General features: G+C 44.1%; 2 protein-coding genes across 2 annotated transcripts; both read left to right on the top strand.

The window, feature by feature from the left end:
* The first annotated feature begins 288 nt into the window (after positions 1–288).
* Positions 289–8584, top strand: LOC132462654 (serotransferrin). Its single transcript, XM_060058306.1, has 16 exons — positions 289–446; positions 575–723; positions 811–913; positions 1013–1201; positions 1341–1476; positions 1688–1743; positions 2121–2284; positions 2622–2772; positions 2930–3090; positions 3334–3462; positions 3774–3930; positions 4055–4205; positions 6326–6393; positions 6916–7100; positions 7227–7419; positions 8237–8584. Exons 1-16 carry the CDS (start codon positions 407–409, stop codon positions 8281–8283), a joined length of 2079 nt encoding a protein of 692 aa, XP_059914289.1. The 5' UTR covers positions 289–406; the 3' UTR covers positions 8284–8584.
* A 5812-nt stretch (positions 8585–14396) lies between these two features.
* On the top strand, positions 14397–21331 carry tfa (transferrin-a). Its single transcript, XM_060058307.1, has 16 exons — positions 14397–14542; positions 14794–14942; positions 15030–15132; positions 15617–15805; positions 15939–16077; positions 16287–16342; positions 16688–16851; positions 17256–17406; positions 17597–17736; positions 17975–18095; positions 18817–18978; positions 19106–19256; positions 19399–19466; positions 19545–19729; positions 19896–20088; positions 21146–21331. The coding sequence occupies exons 1-16, from the start codon at positions 14503–14505 to the stop codon at positions 21184–21186; spliced, it is 2052 nt and encodes a 683-aa protein (XP_059914290.1). The 5' UTR covers positions 14397–14502; the 3' UTR covers positions 21187–21331.

A 21331-nucleotide genomic window follows, 5' to 3' on the forward strand; every position in this document is an offset into this window, starting at 1 on the left:
AGAAATCTATATGCTAAAGAAGTGTTTCCCGGATGTCCTTTTATATAATGTTGTAAAAAGATTAAGGATAAACAAATCCGATATGATAGGCTACATGTTTATGCAAAGTCATGAAAAGAAGAAAAACCATTGTAGCCTATGATGAAAATGATTTTCTAGAAATCGGGTCGTTTACTCGGAGGGGATTTCAGTTCCATTATGTTGAAATTTTGGAAATGTTAAATCTTTCTCAACATGCGAACGCCCCCTCCCCCGCAGTGAAATTGAGCATTGGTCAAACATTGACACCCAAAACAAACGATCCCTCTATCGGACGGCTCGGCCCACTCAGAAGGCTGCTATAAAATCACCAACGCTTAATTTCTTCACAGCAGTCTGCAAGTGATTTGGAGACCCTCAGTCCGCCATGAAGCATCTCCTCCTGTCGGTGCTGTTTTGCTGTCTGGGTAAGGATCACAAAAACTCTGTCTATGCATCAACAACAATCCCTTTTCTTATTTTAATAGCAGAAGCACTTTTTTTTTAGCAATTTATTAAAAATATTTATTTTTTACAATTTTAACTTTATCAACAGCCACTGCCTTCAGCGTGCCCGTAGAAGTGGTGAGGTGGTGCGTGACCTCAGCCCCCGAGAAGCAGAAATGTGATGCCCTGATGCTTAGGCAACCGGTGTTCACATGCTTATTGAGAGCAGACGCCACTCAGTGCATTATGGCAATCAAGGTGAGGAACCCGTGAGTAGCCTACTGATATAAACTACAGCGTGACGCCTCACTCGGTTGGGCTATAAGTGGTTTGGGTCTCTCTCAGGCTGGTGAAGCAGACGCCATCACATTGGACGGAGGGGAGATCTACACAGCAGGACAGCACCCCTATGATCTGCAGCCCATTATTTCTGAGAAATATGTCTCAGGCAAGTTTCTTCAGTTATTAAGACAAAATCAAACCAGCCTCATACTAGGCCTACTATCATAAGTTGATATTGACTATGTAACCATCTGCATGGAAACAGGGTCCTCCTGCTACTACGCTGTGGCTGTCGTGAAGAAAGACACTGGATTCTCCTTCAAACAGCTGAGTGGGAAGAAATCGTGCCACACCGGTATTGGGAAGACCGCGGGCTGGAACATTCCCATCGGAACTCTTCTGACGACGGGTCAACTCGTTTGGAGCGGGCAGGAGGACTTGGCTGTGGAAGAGGGTGAGGCTCTAGGTCTAGGACATGTGATCCGAGCATGGCAGTTTATTTTTCTACTGTATTTTGCCCGTGTTAATGTTTTGTCTCGTGACGGTAAGGCTGAATTGTGTCTGACATCCATGGCCGGTCTTGCGGTTTGTAGCGGTGAGCAACTTCTTCTCGAAGAGCTGCGTTCCCGGAGCAGGGGGTCTGGTTAGCGGTAAACTGTGCACATTGTGCCCGAGTGACTGCAGCAAGTCGGCCTCTAACCCCTACTTTGGATACGCAGGAGCATTCAAGTGAGTCTCTTTTTTTCCTTGGCAAAATTTAAGTAATTAATTAAAAGTTAATAACTGATATTAAATATATCATTCTGCCACAATTTTTCGTAAAAACTAATTGCGTCGTACCATATTCTTTTTTTTTTTTTTAACTGCAAACTTTTTGTTAGTCATAATGCAGATGCATGTTTTGTATTGACTGACTTTGAATGACTTTTGTCTCATGAAGGTGTCTGAAAGACGATGCCGGAGACGTTGCCTTTATCAACCACCTCACAGTTCCAGGTCAGTGAGTGCAAAATCAGTTCCCTTTAGTTTCATTAATTCATTTGTTATTCATCTACTTTCTCAGGGAGGTTTTTGAAATCACCACAGTGTCAATATCACACAGTGCACACCCGCCATCGTCCCTCAAACTCTGTTGCCCTTTAACCTTTGACCCTTCCAGAGTTAACCCAACTCAAAGGCGGGACTTTCGAAACAGTCTGCACATTTATAACCAGCTTTTGGGTTTAATTCTCTCGGTTTTTTTCAAGGAAAAAAAATATTTTACCTCGTACGTCATTTCATTAGATTAGATACAACTTTATTAATCCTCGGTAGGTGAAAATTGTCAGTCACTTTACTAACTGGAGCCAACTGTCACTTTCTCTCTTTCACAGCGTCAGAGAAAGCCAACTACGAGCTGCTGTGCCTGGACGGTACGAGAGCTCCCATCGACAGCTACCAGACCTGTAACCTGGCCAGGGTTCCCGCCCACGCTGTGGTTAGCCGCGATGACCCCGAACTAGCCGAGCGTATCTTCACCGCCCTCACCACCGTCAGGGTAATACGCATGCACACACACAACCATTCAAACACGTACACAACAATGCACAACCACACATGCGCACACACACACACACACACACACGCATGCCCACACGCGCACATGTGATTGTGCACAAACGCACACGGACACACAGACACGGACACACAGACACGCAAGCACGCACCCACGCACTGTATGGAGTCAGAGACTAAATGGAGACAGAGACCGACAACATCGTAAGATAATGTGTTACATAGTAACATTTCTGATTTAATCAAATGCTTACCATTGTAACACCAACTAGCTAACTTTGGCATTCAAATGATCTAACATTTACTTGTTCACTCTGCAGGGCTTTAGCCTCTTCTCCTCTGCTGGGTTTGGTGCTGCGAACTTGATGTTCAAAGACACAACACAGAGTCTCGTCAGGCTGCCCAACGGCACCAACTCCTTCCTCTACCTGGGCGCTAAATACATGGCGTCCATCCGATCTCTGAAGAAAGGTAGGGCTGGGCACACACCCAAGCACCCAAGACCCCTAATGACCACTGCCATTGACTGCAATGGTGGAAAAAAAAAATCCATTACAAATTTCACCACATGTCACTCAAATACGAACATTGCAAGGTATATAACCAATACCTTACCTCGACTCCATAGAATCTGAACAATCAAAAGCGGCTGCGATCAAATGGTGCGCCGTGGGTCACGCTGAGAAGAAAAAGTGTGACTCATGGAGTTCATTCAGCGTCTTCGATGGAGTCAAAGCCGTTGCATGTCAAATTAGCCTAACAGTGGAGGGCTGCTTTCAGAGGATTATGGTGAGCTATCTTATTTCATCTTTTTTTTGGTAATCCGTTTTGTGGAGATGTATTACATAGACAAGGTCATCTGATTTGATGTGATTATAAGATGATGTGATTGGAGTTTTATGTCGGTATCAACAGGCCTTTTAGGAAATCAGATGATCTGTTCTTAGTGATTCATCATTGGACTTCGGTAAAATAATGTTATTGACAGATGAGCTGAATTAAAGGTTTTGGGGTATCTCTGTTCTTGTCCAGCGTCAAGAGGCTGATGCCATGTCTGTAGACGGAGGACAGGTGTACACCGCTGGGAAGTGTGGACTGATCCCAGCCATGGTCGAGCAATACGATCAATGCAAGTGTGGAGATGAAATACCATGCAGATATGCATCTTATATGATGTATATTTGCAATGTTCTTTTCCTAAATATTTGGGAAGTGCATTCATTGAAAAATTCTAATAACTGCCTCTGTATTGTTTTTAACAGCACTTTGCAGTTCTGGCGGAACTCGTAAGTGTGTCAGTCTTTGCTTTAATACAATTATATTTCAGTTATAATAGACATCTCTCCTAGGAAGTCATATAACTAGCTATGCAAAAGTTAAATTTCAGTTCTATTTGTGTGTGTTTATTTTCCTTTCTTTTTTTCCCCTTTCTTTAATTTTCTTTCCAACCTTGATTTGCGTTCGCAGCTCAGGCCACCTACTTCGCCGTTGCCGTGGTGAAGAGGGGCTCCGGGGTGACCTGGGCCAACCTGAAGGGTAAGAGGTCCTGCCACACGGGCTTGGGCAGGACTGCCGGCTGGAACATCCCGATGGGTCTGGTCCACTCGATCACCGGGAGCTGTGACTTCGGTAAGCTACGGTTGCGAGTGCAACTCTGTCCTAATTCCCCAACGCTTCATGTTGTCCGGTCTCCTGGTGCATTATGTTCTGTTTAACAACCCCCCACCCCCCCCCTTCTTTCCTACCTTCCCAGGTGGTTTCTTCCCCAGTGGCTGTGCCCCGGGGTCTGAACCCTCATCCACATTCTGTCAACAGTGTGCCGGCAGCGGATCTGGAGTGGAAGATGGTTCCAAGTGCAGCGCCAGCTCTGTAGAGAAGTACTACGGCTACGCTGGAGCGTTCAGGTAAGGGACGCAGGTTTTATTGAAAGGTCCCATGGCATGAAAATTTCACTATGAGGTTTTCTAATATTAATATGAGTTCCCCTAGCCTGCCTATGGTCCCCCAGTAGCTAGAAATGGCGTGAGGTGTTGTAGCTCTCGTCACAACACATAACCACAGGTTGGCCGTGAAAACTATTGCAAATACACATAAAACAAAATGGCACATCAGCAAATGATACATTGTTTACATAAGCACGAAGTAAAACACAGAAATATGACACTAATTGGCACTTTAAAATGACATGCATAAAACAGGAAATAAAGTGTATTAAATGGTGAAATAAAATACCTCGCAGGCCGCTTGTTGTGAAAAGAGGTTTGTTAAAGGTTATTTTACTGTCCTTGTATCTTGGCCGTCTGCTTTAGCTTCAGAGGCAAACTTATTACAATATCGCTGCACTTAACGAGCGACATTCATACAGGCTTGGTCATGCTTTTACATCAATTAAACCAACAATAATGACTTGGTGAAACGAGGAACAAAACATTAGTTCAGTGCGCTTGCAGCACATTAACACATTCTAATTACACATTACAAATGGGTTCAGTTACATTATATTAACATTTTTAACCTTTTAACCCAACACAAATTTTTATCTAGTATTTATAATATGAAATTGAAGTATTGATTATTAAGTGTGCATAATGAAATAAAACCTATCTATGAAATGTCACACAGGGTCAGCTTAGCCCAGGAGGTAGAGCAGTTGTCTTGTAACCGAAAGGTTGCTAGTTCGATGCTCCTAGGAGGAGCTGGGGATCGAGTGTTGATGCGTCCCTGAGCAAGACACTTGACCCTAACTGCTCCTGACGAGCTGGTTGTCGCCTTGCATGGTTAACTCTGCCGTCATTGTGTGTATTAACTGATGTAAGTCGCTTTCGATAAAAGCGTCTGCTAAATGCCCTGATTGTAATTGTCATTTGCAGGTTTTAAGTGAGGTATTCTGCTCCACCTATGAAAATTATAGCTCAGATTTCGAATTTGGCCCCATATGCCCCTTTCTCTGCCTTGCCCACCCAGAGAATTTGGCCCCCAATGAAACATTGAGCTACGACCTGCGCGAGCGCCACGTGTGTGTGTGTGTGTCTGAATACACACACCAGTGTTGTACACTTCTTTGTTATTTGGATAACCGTTCTGCTGTTGGTGTTATGGCGCATAACACGTCGGTTCTCTGACGTCTCTGGTATTTCCACAACGAGACCCGTAGAGGGGGTTATCTTAGCCATGGTTGAGAAGGAATTGGGGGAAAGGAACTTTGGCTTTGACTCCCTGAAGTAAATAAACCACCCCCGTCGAGGCACTACTGCTGCTGGGCGGTGGCGCCTCGACGCTGCCCGCTGCCGAGGCGGTGGTGCCTCGGCAGCGGGCAGCGAGGCTCCGGCGGGAGACAATTGCGGTCAACAATCCCTTTCTCCTCCATGCCGCGGTTCAGTCTACTTCAGATTGATGTGGAAGTGAAAGAACCAGAGACGTCGAAGAACCCGTCGCAGTCGTTTGAGATTCATCATATCGTCTGGAGTCGCACACAGCTTTTGGCCGTGATAATATATATGATATGATATAGATATCTATGTATAATATGATATTATTTAGAAATAGAGCTCCAGGACTCCCACCGGAGCACCCGGAGTGCTCTAGAATATTTACAGAACACAGCCAAAGTATGTGTGCGCCTCACCATTGCGATACATCCACTGTAAACAGCTATTGGTACCGTGGCCGCAAGCTGCTCAGGGCCAAACCCCCACCCACCTCCTTGACCCCCCTTCTCTCCTCCTCATTTGCAATAAAGCTACAGACACGAAACTGCACCTTTGGGGAAAGCTCAATGTGCGACTGGCTTGTAGTGGCTGTAATTCTAGACCACGGCTCATTTCGGCAACGTCTTCAAATACTGTGCTAGGGGCCCACTAATGCCTATATCAAAGCATCCATAAAGTAGAATGCCATGGGACCTTTAAATGGATCAAACATAATGTGTCATGAATTGCACATCTAGGGTCATGAAGATATTTATTAATCACATATTGTGTGTGTTTCTGTTGTGTGTTGCTTGCTTTTTCCACCATTTTTATAGATGTCTTGTTGAAGATGCCGGGCAAGTTGCCTTCATTAAACACACTATTGTGGCAGAAAACAGCGATGGTGAGTGACTACCCTCCTTTAAAGGCACCCAGTGCAACTTTATGTAAACATTCAATGAAAAATAAACATTCAATTTCTAGTCTTTTTTTACACGTAGTAAGTTTCAATAACTCCATACCATTACATATCGACATTCAAGGAGCAAAGATGAGACGTCGTTGTGTGGTGAGAACTGATAGAAAATCGTAAACAACAACAATCGCCGGTGGGGAGAAGCCATTTTTCCATTGACTGGAAGCCTGCTTTATTTATTGTAGGTTACAAAAAATAAAGAAAATGGCGGCATTGTTGTTGTTATCGATTTTGTATCAGTTCTCACCACACAACGACGTCTCATCTTTGCTGCTTGAATGTCGGTATGTAATGGTATGGAGTTATTGAAACTTACTACGTGTAAAAAAGACTAGAAATGTAATGTTTATTTTTAAGCCTCGAAAGTTGCACTGGGTGCCTTTAAAGTCCGTTTTTTGTTAATGTAGAATAGTAAGACAAACTGCTTAATATTTTCTCTCTCTTTTAAAGGAAATGGTCCAGCCTGGGCTACAGCACTGAAAACGTCAGACTATGAACTAATTTGCCCTGGGGGTGTTGGTAGGGCAGAGATAAGCGACTTTGCCTCGTGCAACCTGGCCGCAGTTCCTTCCCATGCTGTTGTGACGCGCCAAGACGTTCGCGACAACGTGGTGAAGATGCTCCTCGACCAACAGGTTGGCACCGCATAGATCGCATTTGATTGATTGGAAATTAGTTAGCACCTTGTGTCGACAGATATTTCATAAAAATATTTAGTAGCAAACCATATATAATGTTTTAAATATGTGCTTTTTTTTCAGCGCAAGTTCGGTATAGATGGTAGCGATCCTTTATACAGGATTTACGAATCAAAAGATGGAAATAACCTCCTCTTTAAAGACTCCACTAAGTGTCTCAAGGAGGTACCAAGTCAAACTACAGCCGATGCTTTCCTGGGAACTGGCTACGTGAACGCCGTCAAGTCCCTCCGGCAGTGCCCTGAGACTGCTTCTGGTATGTTAAGGTCATTCAAAGAAACCAGAGCTAGTGAGCAGAGCTGAGCGAGGCTGAGCGAGGCTCAGCGGAGCGCGGCCGCTCCAGTGAAATCGCTCCTTGCTCGCTCCAATTTAAAAGACGGAGAAATAAACTATTACGAATTGTCTCCTTAAACAGAAAACTTAAATACTAAAGAAACTAAGAGCAACGGAAATATATTTCACTCATAGAACATTTATTTTAAAAGATAGACAAGTGCAACAACGAACAAGCTTGGCAACGTCAATAGGGCGTGCCTCAGACTCGTGTTGTGAACGGTATCGGAGCGAAATTGGAGCGGAACATAGCGGACGCTCCGCCCTCTAAATTCAACAAAATTCCATCCCTTCCACTCCTCGCTCGCTTGCGCTCCAATCTGCTCACTATCTCTGAAAGATATGTCTATCTATATTAAAGGTGACACATTAAACCACAAGGTGTGAATAGCCGTTACAAGCCGTTTTGAAAATCTGCCTCCTGCCCTTTCATCACACGTGGGCGTGTCCACCTAGATGTATGACGGATATATGAGCAACGTTTGCTTACAGTCCACTGTGTAGGCTGGTAGACTCATCTATCCAACACACATCTAGGTGGACACGCCCACTTGTGATGCCAGAAGAGGGAGTTTTTAAAAACGGCTTGTAATGACTAATCACATTCACACCTGGTGGTATAATATGTCTCCTTTAAGAGTTATATCTATATCTATAAATGCCTACACAAAAGATAGTAACAAATTCATCAAATTACACACTACCCTTAATGTAACATTTGTTTCACCCCTTTACACTAGATCTGGAGAGAACCTGCACCTCCTTTTCCTGCAGTACTTCAGAATGACAAGTGATTATGTCCGCCAGGGCGCATTGGATGCTTTTCTAGAAAGACACAAACAAACACAAATCTCTCCCCAGATCCAAATGGGGAAATATCTAAATGAATGTATGTTGAATAATAGGATATGTAGCTGCTCCATTTTAAACAAGCGATAAACAATAAGATACATTTTTACAATAACATCAGTTTTTACTGTTTTTACTGTATCTTTACCTGTAATGGCTTATGCATAGCCTTCATTTATACGGCCAGATAATACTACTATGCTTCACCTTCTCAAATAAAGCCACTTGTTTCATGCTCATATTGATATTCTTTTTTTGTTTACACCGCCCTCTTGGGTGGAGACTCTCATTGTGGACATATAGTATGCAATCCTGCAGACCAATTAAGGTTTATATTTATGAGTGGAGATGCATTAATCTTCCTTATTAAAACATAAACTGAGCCTATGAGCATAATTCATCATATGTACATATTTTGTTTATATTGTACCTGCCAAAGTATTCTGTGCGATATGTTGCAACACAGTACACTTTAGTCTCAATTAAGGGTTATTTAGGTTGATTATCGATTTCACTTGAACTCTCCTCCGAAGTCCTGTCAATAGAGCGGGGAAGTCACGCCCTTTCCGGTAGAGCCCATTTCAAGAAAACTAAAAAATTTCGCGAAGACGTTTGCTAGGTTTTGTGTGAGGCCGCTTTGTGAACTACAGCTCTTCGCTGCTCTCGACGCGAATGATATACGTCACCACCCGCACTTGGAACTCCGGTACAGCCTAAGTTTGAGTACGTAGGGCATTCCGATTCAGATCGGGCGAAAATATGTGTACTGAAAGGACCCGGATGGTGTACTCAAAACGGTGTGAAAAAAAAGTGTGTGGCGATGTACACTTTTCGTACTCAACGGCAGCCATCTTAGCTACGTAGCGGAAGAGGGCTGAGCCAGGCTGAGCCAAAGTCTGCGCATTTTCCACATAGCCAGCATTAATAGAGTCATAATATAGTTTTCTTAGCTTTTTATAGCTTCTAGGCGTAAAGAGTTTACCGTTCAAAGCGGGATGTTTATTGCGGGGGAGGAGCCGCGGCGGCAGTCGTGATCGTAATTTCCGGTTAGTGCACCACAGAGTTAGCCTGGCTCCGCCCGCCTAAGTACTTCCGCTCAATTTGAATTTCCCTTCAGTACTAGGTCTGGACCTGCTGTATGTAATTTGGTTTTCTGGGGCCGCCACAGCGGCGCCCAATCAGCGAACAGAGGGCGTGTCTGAGAACAATGACGATGGCGTGTTGTCAACGATTAGACCCAGCTTCGAAAGTTGACTGCATACATCATCTCTGGCCTTACTATAAAATATTGATTTACAATGTGCAATTTTTCCCTGATAAATTTAATTAGACGAACAAAACCTGCAGCTGTCGTTGACGGACATTTTCGTGCAGACGCGCAAGGTGTTTGGTTTGTGTACAACCTGCGCGTGATTCCCGGCGCATGACATACGTCACAACCAAACGTTAGCGATTGGTTATGGCAGATCCAGAGTGGCACTGGGCAGATCCAATCATTTTAAACTTCAACAGACACCCGCCTTCAAGTGAGTTAACGTTTGTCAATTGATTAGGTCCAGACTCTCTGTACAAATGAAATTAAATGAAGTGAAGTACGCGAGTCTGGTAGAACCAGGCTACCACAGAGTATTCGATTTGGAACAACACTGACATCTGAAAATTAGCGCACTTAGTGAGTGCAGATAGTGTACTTCGTTTAAGTGTTCTCATGGAAGTATGGATATCGGAACACGGCATCGGCGATCTCTCTGCTCCACTTCACCGCTTTTTTCCAAGGGGAGGATAAAAGCATCGAAAGAGGTGAAAACCATTATAATTCGGGGCATGTGGAGAGTTTCAGTTATGCCGATGGGGAGATTGTCGGTCTTGTCCACGCCAGTCGCAGGGAGCGTAACGTCACATACGAGACTTGTAGTCATTCTTATTGGGCTCTTGGTAGAGCCCATGGGACCTATGTGAACACCCGGAGTGTTCTAGAATATTTACAGAACACGGCCAAAGGCTGTGTGCGCCTCGACATTGCTATACATCAACTGTAAACAGAGCGCATGGTACCGTGGCCGCAAGCTGCTCAGGGCCACAACCCCACCCTCCTCCTTGACGGGCCTCTCTCCTCCTCATTTGCATTGAAGCTACAGACACCGAAACGGCGCGTTTGGGGAAAGCTCTATGTGCGAATGGCTCATAGTGGCTGTAGGTCTGCACCACGGCTGAATTTCGGGAAAGTCTTCAAATACTGTGTTAGGGGCCCACTAATATCTATATTAAAGCATCCATAAAGTAGCATGCCATGGGACCTTTAATGGTTCTAGCATAGGCCATAGAGGCTGTCGCTGTTTTCTCTAACATTCTGGCTTAGGGCGCACCACCCTCTGGTGGACGCTGGTCGCCTTCAAAGGAAAGAAATTGATAAAATTTAAATTAAAAATCGATTTGCGCCCTTCCTCATTTTATACCCTGAGGGAACAAATGAAGAAAAAAAGAAATCAAGAAATGCATTTGCACCCATGTTACTCACAAAGTTGCATATGCCCATGTGTACATTCAGCCATGCTCACTGAGATTAGTGGGACAAAGTTAGGTTACCATTTGTTGTGCAAGTCAAAGACGTAAGAACTGCCAGTGATTGCTGACTGATTGATTTATTGATCACAGAGTTCGCAAAGTGGTCCAAGTTCGGAACATCAAATAGCCTAATTGGCTGATTAATTTCCTCCTCCTCTTTCTCCGTTTTCTAAATTGTACCCCTGAAGGCTTGGAGCCTTTTTTCGGGAAAAACTAAAAGATATTTTTCTTCAGAACCATTCAAATGACACAAGGTTTTTTATTGTGAACTCCGGTTATCGAGAAAATGGCTGCACATGATTATTTCACATGGGCATGAACAGCAAAGACGAGGGGAGTGTTCATCATGGCGAGTTAAGGATGGGCAATGGCTGAGGTCAGCTAGGGCAGGAGAGACCAAGGTCATTTGCAGTGAGCTATGGGGGGAAGTTGACACGTATGTGTGGATGACGGCTGGTTAAGGCAGCCACACCTGGCCCAAGTTAGACTGTTTGGACTCTGGGGTTTGATGAGGGTGCACGCCTGTTCTCTTACAAGAAAACTTCTTTCAACATCACCACCCTTGCTTCCGTTTTGCGCAGGAGCCGAGGAAAAGCCACCTTTAGGTAGGGGGTGGCAGACACCTAGGTTGCATCATCTTTGCTATCTGTTTCCAGGATGTCCTTTTTGATAATGTGTTATAAAGATTAAGGATTAACAAATCCGATATGATAGGCTGATATCAAAGTCATGAAAGATTACAAAGCTAGTTTTTGGGTTGTTTACCTGGATGGGATTTCAGTTCCATTATGTAGAAATCAGGTCGATCTTTCTCAACCTGCGACCGCCCCTTCCCCTGGAAAGAAAATGAGCCTTGGTCAAACAATGCCACGCAAAACAAACGATCCCTCTATCGGACGGCTCAGCCAAGCCCACTCAGAGGGCTGCTATAATAAAAATATCTATTCTGAATTTATATTTATATATATGAATAAGATTAGTAACATCTTATGTGTCTATGTACAACCTGGGGATTCAGGATTCCCAGTGATGATACAATATGATATGATATCCATCAGGGGCCGTATTCACAAAGGATCTTAGGGCTAAAAGTAGGTCCTAACTGGCGAATTTAGGAGTAACTCCTAAAAATAATGGGCGTGTCACTCTTAAATTTAGGACTCCTAACTTTTTTCACTAAGAGCAATTCACAAAGTATTTTAAGACTAAAAGTAGCACCTAAGTCTAGGAGAGCTTAAAAGTCCTCAAGAGGACTCCTAACTCAGTAAGACCTATTCACAAAGAATCTTAAAATGCCTGCGAGACGAAATGTTAGGGTATTCAACTTATTGTGGAGTTAATGCGCGATGCAATAACATCCCCGACTAACAGGAATAATCCGATTAGTCCCGAAATAAAATGTTATAAAAATTATAAATTATAAAAAAATATATATAACTTATAAAAAATAAAAATAATTGCGCCATCAAAAGACGAGGACGTGTTCGTCAATAGGAAGAAAGTGCATTCCATCAACACGCAGGTTGTTTTTGATGCAAATTGATGCAAAATTTTAACATAGCCTACTGGATGTTGTTGCAAAGTGGCCTGGATCTTCAGCTACCCATGATTCGCGCATTTTAATGGTGAGCGGTCTGAGGCAGCTTTTTGAGATGTACCAGTTGGGTGTCACTTGCTGGGTGACAGTGACTATCCATGCAAGACGTGGCTCTAGACACCCGTCCCTACCTCAATCCACAACCGGGAGCACAGTTAAGTGTAACATGTAAGTGATTACGCAGATTACGCTTAGTCCTATGCGTAAAACACATCGTATTGGCTCTTTGCGAGCACACCTCCTCTCTGTTGTGGAGAGAGGAATTGGGCAGATGAAACGTCGGTTTCATGTCCTCCACGGCGAAATACGCCTCACCCCAGAGAGGGCAAGCACAGTAATCACTGTGTGCCATTCTACACAACCTCTGCAAGCGGAGGAACATTCCACAGCCAGACGATGATGATGATGATGATGATGATGATGATGATGATGATGATGGCGATCAACATTACAAGGAATTTGGCCGTGTGGAACCGAGTGGACAGGCATTTAGGGATCACTTTGAAAACACATTTTAGGTAAACACCTTGGCACAAATCAGTCAACACTTGGGTAGTTCGTAACATTTATTTTCTTTTAGATTTTACGTATTTTTATTGTTTGCTTTCTCTCTCTCTTGAACGTGCAGGCTACAACGTCATTATCGTGGTCTGCACAAAATTGTCATCATGCGTGTATTCTGCTAACTGCACTATAACTACTTAATAGGAATTCATTTCTAGCCTAGGCTATTTCCTTGTTTTTCGGTGATTCAGTGGGCTCGTCTGAACAACCAATCACCGAACTGACCGCTTCTAAACTCGTGCACGAGAATTGACGTAATCCATAGCAACGGCGCGTCACTCTTAGTTCACTCTTTGTGATTTATCCTTAGTAAGAGTAGGTCTCAGCGGCTTTGTGAATAACTTTTAAGAAAAAACTCCTACGTAAAATGTTTTAGCGCGAGTTAGGAGCACTCCTAGCGGTAAGATAAAATGCTTTGTGAATACGGCCCCTGGATTCTAGAAAGTGAACTATGAAGTGAATTGATCTAGACAAAGATCAGTTCACAAATTACGCAGGCAATATACAGATTAATCACCTTCGTCACCTAGACCTTGCCCTTGCCATTGCCCCTGCCCACGCCCTGGCCCGTCCCCCAAGGCGCTTGTGTTTTTTCTAAGATTGATTTACGTAACGCATACCATCTGTTGCGCATCAGACAAGGTGGCAAATGGAAGACTGGATTTAACACACCAACTGGCCATTACGAATATTTAGTTCTCCCTTTTGGTCTCTTAAACACCCCCAGTGAATTCCGGGCCCTGATTAACAATGTTAATTGTTAATCCCCAGCTGTCCAGAGGGACAGCTGGGGATAGGTCCGCTAGGTCCACTCGTCGACCCGTCCGTCTCAGGTTCTCCCGCCTAAGAGAACCGCCTTTTAAAGGGTACCTCGTCTTCCTCGTCCTCCGCCACAGGTGTTCTCCATTGCGCCGATTATGGTGACGCAATTGGTGGATATCGGCGGTACACGCCATCCACTACCTTAACCTCGGGCCGCCTGGCCCGAGGGTTTGGGACCGGGTTGCCACAATTAGCTTTCTGCAAAACGTGTGTTCATTTTCGAGACAGCTCAAGGAAACTATAAGTTCAAGAAAAGTTTTCAGGATGTCCTTTTTGATAACGTGTTATAAAGATTAAGGATTAACAAATCCGATATGAAAGGCTACATGTTTATGCAAAGTCATGAAATTGTAGCCTAGATGAATATGATTAAAAAAAAAGTTTTTGGGTCGTTTACCTGGATGGGATTTCAATTTCTATTATGTAGAAATCAGGTCAATCTTTCTCACTCTGTGAACGCCCCCTCCCCTGCAGAGAGCCTTGGTCAAACAATGACACCCAAAACAACCGATACCTCTACCGGATGGCTCGGCCCACTCAGAAGGCTGCTATAAAATCACCAACGCTTCATTTCTTCACAGCAGTCTGCAAGTGAACCCTCAGTCCGCCATGAAGCATCTCCTACTGTCGGTGCTGTTTTGCTGTCTGGGTAAGAGGATCACAAAAACTATATATATATATATATATATATATATCATGTATATCCCAAAAATGATACAGTATATCCAAAAAATATATAAATATATAATGCAAAACAACATAGACCTACTCGTTATTTAGGTTGAACATCTTTTGCATTATTTTATTTTATTTTCATTATCTTCTTATTAACAGCAGCCCTTTTTCACAACAGTTTATTCATTATTTATTTTATTTTGACAATTTTGACTTCATCAACAGCCACTGCCTTCGGCGTGCCCATAGAAGTGGTGAGGTGGTGCGTGACCTCACTCCCCGAGAAGCAGAAATGTGATGCCCTGGCGATGAGTGCCCCGGTATTCACATGCGTATTGAGAACAGACGCCGATAACTGCATTGAGGCAATCAAGGTGAGGAAACCCGGGAGTACTGAATTGATAGAGAGACAGCATGACGCCTCACTCGGTTGGGCAATAAGTGGTTTGGGTCTCTCTCAGGACGGTGAAGCAGACGCCATCACATTGGACGGAGGGGAGATCTACACAGCAGGACAGCACCCCTATAATCTGCAGCCCATTATTTCTGAGAAATATGGCCCAGGCGAGTTTCTTCAGTTCTTAAGTGATGAAAAACTAATTGGGTCCTTTGTGGTGTGGTCGTCTCGGGCTAGGTATGACTCGGAGAGTGGTAAATGTTCAACACGCGGTTTATTCTAACAGAGACACAAGGTAAACAAGCTTGCGTTCTGGAGGTGGTTGATGAAGCATCTCTCGAACACAGGTAAACAAACAGCTTAGATTGGAAGCGGGCATAATGGTAAATATGCCACGCCTTCATGTTCGAATTGACGCAGGTAAACCTTTGGTCTGTCTTGGCTTTAGCGGAAATGGCAGAGTGGCCATGTTTGTAGTCTTTAACTTCTCTGCAAAATCATACACCTTGTATGGTGTTGTCCATTATGTGGAGGAGAAACCATTCATCACTGTTATATAATGTAATAATTTACATCATAGACAAACTCAAACTAGCCTCATGCTACTATAATAAGTTGATGTTTATTATGCCACCCTCTAAATGGAAACAGGGTCCTCCTGCTACTACGCTGTGGCTGTCGTGAAGAAATACACTGGATTCTCCTTCCAAGAGCTGAGAGGGAAGAAATCGTGCCACACTGGTATTGGGAAGACCGCGGGCTGGAACATTCCCATCGGAACTCTTCTGACGACGGGTCAACTCGTTTGGAGCGGGCAGGAGAACATGACTGTGGAAGAGGGTGAGGCTCTAGGACATGTGATCCGAGCATGGCAGTTTATTTTTCTACTGTATTTTGCCCGTGTTAATGTTTTGTCTCGTGACGGTACGGCTGAATTGTGTCTGACATCCATGGCCGGTCTTGCGGTTTGTAGCGGTGAGCAACTTCTTCTCGAAGAGCTGCGTTCCCGGAGCAGGGGATCTGGTTGGTGGTAAACTGTGCGAGTTGTGCCTGAGTGATTCCTGCAGCAAGTCGGCCTCTGAGCCCTACTTTGGATACGCAGGAGCATTCAAGTGAGTCCTATTTTTTCTTGTCATAATTGAAGAAATAAAAGCAAATAACTTATATTTAATATATCATTCTGCCACCATTTTTTTGTAAAAAACAAATTGCAAAATCATACCTTATTCGTTTTTTTTTTTAAACCGCAACCTTTTTGTTAGTCATAATGCAGATGCATGTTTTTTATTGACTGACTTTGAATGACTTTTGTTTTGTGAAGGTGTCTGAAAGACGATGCCGGAGACGTTGCCTTTATCAAACACAGCACAGTTCCAGGTCAGTGAGTGCAAAATCAGTTCTCTTTAGTTTCATTAATTACGGTAATTAGTTTATTCATCTACTTTCTCAGTGAGGTTTTTGAATTCACCAGTGTCAATATCACACAGTGCACACCCGCCATCGTCCCTAAAACTCTGTTGCCCTCTAACCTCTGACCCTTCCAGAGTTGACCCAACTCAAAGGCGGAACAGTCTGCACATTTTTAACCAGCTTTGGATTTAATTAAATAAGGAAAAAAATAATTTAACCTTGTACGTAATTTCTTTAGATTAGATACCACTTTATTAATCCCCTCTCGGAGAAAATTGTCACTATACTAACCAACTTTTTTCACTTTCACAGCGTCAGAGAAAGCCAACTACGAGCTGCTGTGCCTGGACGGTACGAGAGCTCCCATCGACGGCTACCAGACCTGTAACCTGGCCAGGGTTCCCGCCCACGCTGTGGTTAGCCGCGATGACCCCGAACTAGCCGAGCGTATCTTCACCGCCCTCACCACCGTCAGGGTAATACGCATGCACACACACAACCATTCAAACACGTACACAACAATGCACAACCACACATGCGCACAAACACGCGGTCACGCACACAGACATCCGGAGACACGGACACCCGGAGACACAGACACCCGGAGAGACAGACACCCGGAGAGACAGACACCCGGAGAGACAGACACCCGGAGAGACAGACACGGACACACGGACACACAGACACGGGCACACGGGCACAGACGCACGCACGCGCACGCACACATACACACGACCTAAATGGAGACAGAGACCGACAACATCGTAAGATAATGTGTTACAATGTAACATTTCTGATTTAATTGAATGTTTAGCATTGGATCACCAACTAGCTAACTTTGGCATTAAAATGATCTAACATTTACTTGTTCACTCTGCAGGGCTTTAGCCTCTTCTCCTCTGCTGGGTTTGGTGCTGCGAACTTGATGTTCAAAGACACAACACAGAGTCTCGTCAGGCTGCCCAACGGCACCAACTCCTTCCTCTACCTGGGCGCTGAATACATGGCGTCCATCCGATCTCTGAAGAAAGGTAGGGCTGGGCACACACCCAAGCACCCAAGACCCCTAATGACCACTGCCATTGACTGCAATGGTGGAAAAAAATATCCTTTTCAAATTCCAACCCATGTCACTCAAATACGAACATTGCAAGGTATATATCCAATTCCTGTTAATTTTCAGATGCCTCTTTCTTCCCTTGCTTTTGCTTGACTCCATAGACATGGAAAACACGACTGCGATCACATGGTGCGCTGTGGGTCACGCTGAGAAGGCCAAGTGTGACACCTGGAGTACCGAAACAAACAACGTTACATGTCAAACCAGCCAAACTGTGGATGGGTGCTTTCAGAGGATTATGGTGAGCTATCTTATATCGTCTATGTTTTAGTCATCCGTTTTGTGGAGATGCATTGTATAGACAAGTTAATCTGATTTGATGTCATTAAAGGATGATGTGATGGGGTTTTATGTCGTTTATCAACAGGCCTTTTATGAAATCAGATGATGAGTTCTCATTGACTTATCATCTGACTTCGGTAGTATGTTGTTATTGACAGATGAATTAAAGGTTTTGGGGTATCTCTGTTCTTGTCCAGCGTCAAGAGGCTGATGCCATGTCTGTAGACGGAGGACAGGTGTACACCGCTGGGAAGTGTGGACTGATCCCAGCCATGGTCGAGCAATACGATCAATGCAAGTGTGGAGATGAAATACCATGCAGATATGCATCTTATATGATGTATACTTGCGATGTTCTTTCCCTAATTATTTGTGAAATGTATTTATTGAAACATGATTATTCTAATAATTGCCTCTGTATTGTTTTAAACAGCACTTTGCAGTTCTTCCGCAAATGGTAAGTGTGTCAGTCTGGAACTTCATACAATTATATTTTACATTTCTCTTGGGAAGTTGTATAAATAGTAGTGCTGTCAAGCGATTAAAATATTTAATCGTGATTAATCGCATTAATGTCATAGTTAACTCACGGTTAATCGCAAGCAATCGCGATTAATCGCAATTATTTTTCATTGCTAAATATCCCTTGTTTTCTTTGTCCCATTCATTTTTCTCATTTTAATGCTCTTATCAACATGGAGAAGTGCATCGGGTTGCCTTGTGCAAAAAACGAGAAAAAAAAAAGCCTATAGTGCAATTAAACGATGAACATACAAACATACTGCCTTGAACATTGCAGTCAGGCTACTGCTTCTTTATTTTGAGCCAAAGAAAAAAAGATATATATTTTTTTAAATAATTAAAAGTATTGCGCTAATCGCGCGATAAAAAAATTAACGCCGTTAAAACTGGTTTGCGTTAACGCCGTTAATAACGCGTTTAACTGACAGCACTAATAAATAGCTATGCAAAAGTTTATTTTTCTTTCTTTTTTTCCCCTTTCTATAATTTTCTTTCCAACCTTGATTTGCGTTCGCAGCTCAGGCCAACTACTTCGCCGTTGCCGTGGTGAAGAGGGACTCCGGGGTGACCTGGGACAACCTGAGTGGTAAGAGGTCCTGCCACACCGGCGTGGGCAAGACCGCCGGCTGGAACATCCCGATGGGTCTGGTCCATAATCGCACCGGGAGCTGTGACTTCGGTAAGCTACGGTTGCGAGTGCAACTCTGTCCTAATTCCCCAACGCTTCATGTTGTCCGGTCTCCTGGTGCATTATGGTCCGTTTAACACCCCCCCCCCCCCCCCCCCCTTCTCTCCTACCTTCCCAGGTGGTTTCTTCCCCAGTGGCTGTGCCCCGGGGTCTGAACCCTCATCCACATTCTGTCAACAGTGTGCCGGCAGTGGAGCGGAAGTGGAAGATGGTTCCAAGTGCAGCGCCAGCGCTAAGGAGAAGTACTACGGCTACGCTGGAGCGTTCAGGTGGGGGACGCGGGTTTTATTGAAATGGGTCCAACATAATGTGTCATGAATTGCACATCTAGGGTCATGCAGATTATTTACTAATCACATACTGTGTGTTTTTCTGTCGTGTGTTGCTGGCTTTTTTCCACCATTTTTATAGATGTCTTGTTGACGATGCCGGGGATGTTGCCTTTATTAAACACACTATTGTGACAGAAAACAGCGATGGTGAATGACTTTTCAGTCCGTTTTTGTTAATGTAGGATAGCAAGACAAACGGCTTAATATTTTCTCTCTCTTTTAAAGGAAATGGTCCAGCCTGGGCTGAAGCATTGAGCTCTTCAGACTATCAACTCATTTGCCCTGGGGATGTTGGTAGGGCAGAGATAAGCGACTTTGCCTCGTGCAACCTGGCCGCAGTTCCATCCCATGCTGTTGTAACGCGCCCAGATGCTCGCGATAGAGTTGTGGCGACGCTCCTCGACCAACAGGTTGGCACCGCATTGATCGCATTTGATTGACGGGAATGAGTTGGCACCTTTTGCGTGTCGTTGCAGCCACTGACTCTAGTATCATGTTTGACTTGCAAGAGAAATTAATATATTTAATAACAATATTGAATAATAAACCATATTTAATGTTTTATTTTTTTATCAGAGCAAGTTCGGTACAGATGTTTCGGATCCCTCATTCAGGCTTTACCAATCAGATGCTGGAAATAACCTCCTCTTTAAAGACTCCACTAAGTGTCTCCAGGAGGTACCAAGTCAAACTACAGCCGATGCTTTCCTTGGACCTGGCTACGTGAACGCCGTCAAGTCCCTCCGGCAGTGCCCTGAGACTGCTTCTGGTATGTTAAGGCCATTCAAAGAAACCACAGCTAGTGTGCGGAGCTGAGCGGTGCGAGTATCCCTCTCCGAGCTCAGGTGGCTGTTCACTCGGCGGCTCCTCCGCTCCGCGTTGCTCTCCACTCCACTTAAAGATCCTCCCGCTCCAGTGAAATCGCTCCTGATAGTCATGTTTAACCATACTAAAGTGTCAAATAATGACGTACATGCATTTCGACGTATTCCCTGCTGACAGTGCAGAGCGCTAAACACTCGGGACAACGATTGCGATTCACTTGTTCACATTTCCGGGAAACATCTACGTAGACGTACTCCTGCCACGCCCCCATATGCCTGGTCAAATCTGCCCGTGCGCGCGCTCCAAGGAAGGTAACCAATCACACCGGAGTTGGGATGGCAGGAGGGGGGCGAGGGGGTGGAGAAGGACGAAACGGAGCGTTGACACAGAGAAGGCTGAAAGCGCCCAGATGAGAGGAAGAGTTTCCCGAAAATCTACATCGTTTTTTGTGTATGGTTAAACATGACTATCAATCATTATAACAACGTTTATAGGTCATAGGTCATCAGACTCGTGGTTTGAGTGGTATCGGAGAGAAATTGGAGCAGAACAGAGCTGCCGCGCCGGCCTTTAAATTAAAATAAATTTGCTCTCAAAGAAACGTATATCTATATTAAAGGTGACATATTATACCACAAGGGGTGAGTGTGAATTGCCGTTACAAGCCGTTTTGAAAATCTGCCTCTTCTGACATCACACGTGGGCGTGTCCACCTAGATGTATGACGGATATATGAGCAACGTTTGCTTACAGTCCACTGTGTAGGCTGGTAGACTCATCTATCCAACACACATCTAGGTGGACACGCCCACTTGTGATGCCAGAAGGGGGAGTTTTTCAAAACGGCTTGTGATGACTAATCACATTCACGCCTGGTGGTATAATACGTCTCCTTTAAGAGTTATATCTATATCTATAAATGCCTACACAAAAGATAGTAACAAATTCATCAAATTACACACTACCCTTAATGTAACATTTGTTTTACCCCTTTACACTAGATCTGGAGAGAACCTGCACCTCCTTTTCCTGCAGTACTTAAGAATTACAAGAGATTATGGCCGCCAGGGCGCATTGGATGCTTTTCTAGAAAGACACAAACAAACACAAATCTCTCCCCTGACCCAAATGGGTAAATATCTAAATGAATGTATGTTGAATAATAGGATATGTAGCTGCTCCATTTT

This window comes from Gadus macrocephalus, chromosome 8 (genome assembly GCF_031168955.1).
Source record: "Gadus macrocephalus chromosome 8, ASM3116895v1".
Classification (NCBI taxonomy): Eukaryota; Metazoa; Chordata; class Actinopteri; order Gadiformes; family Gadidae; genus Gadus; species Gadus macrocephalus.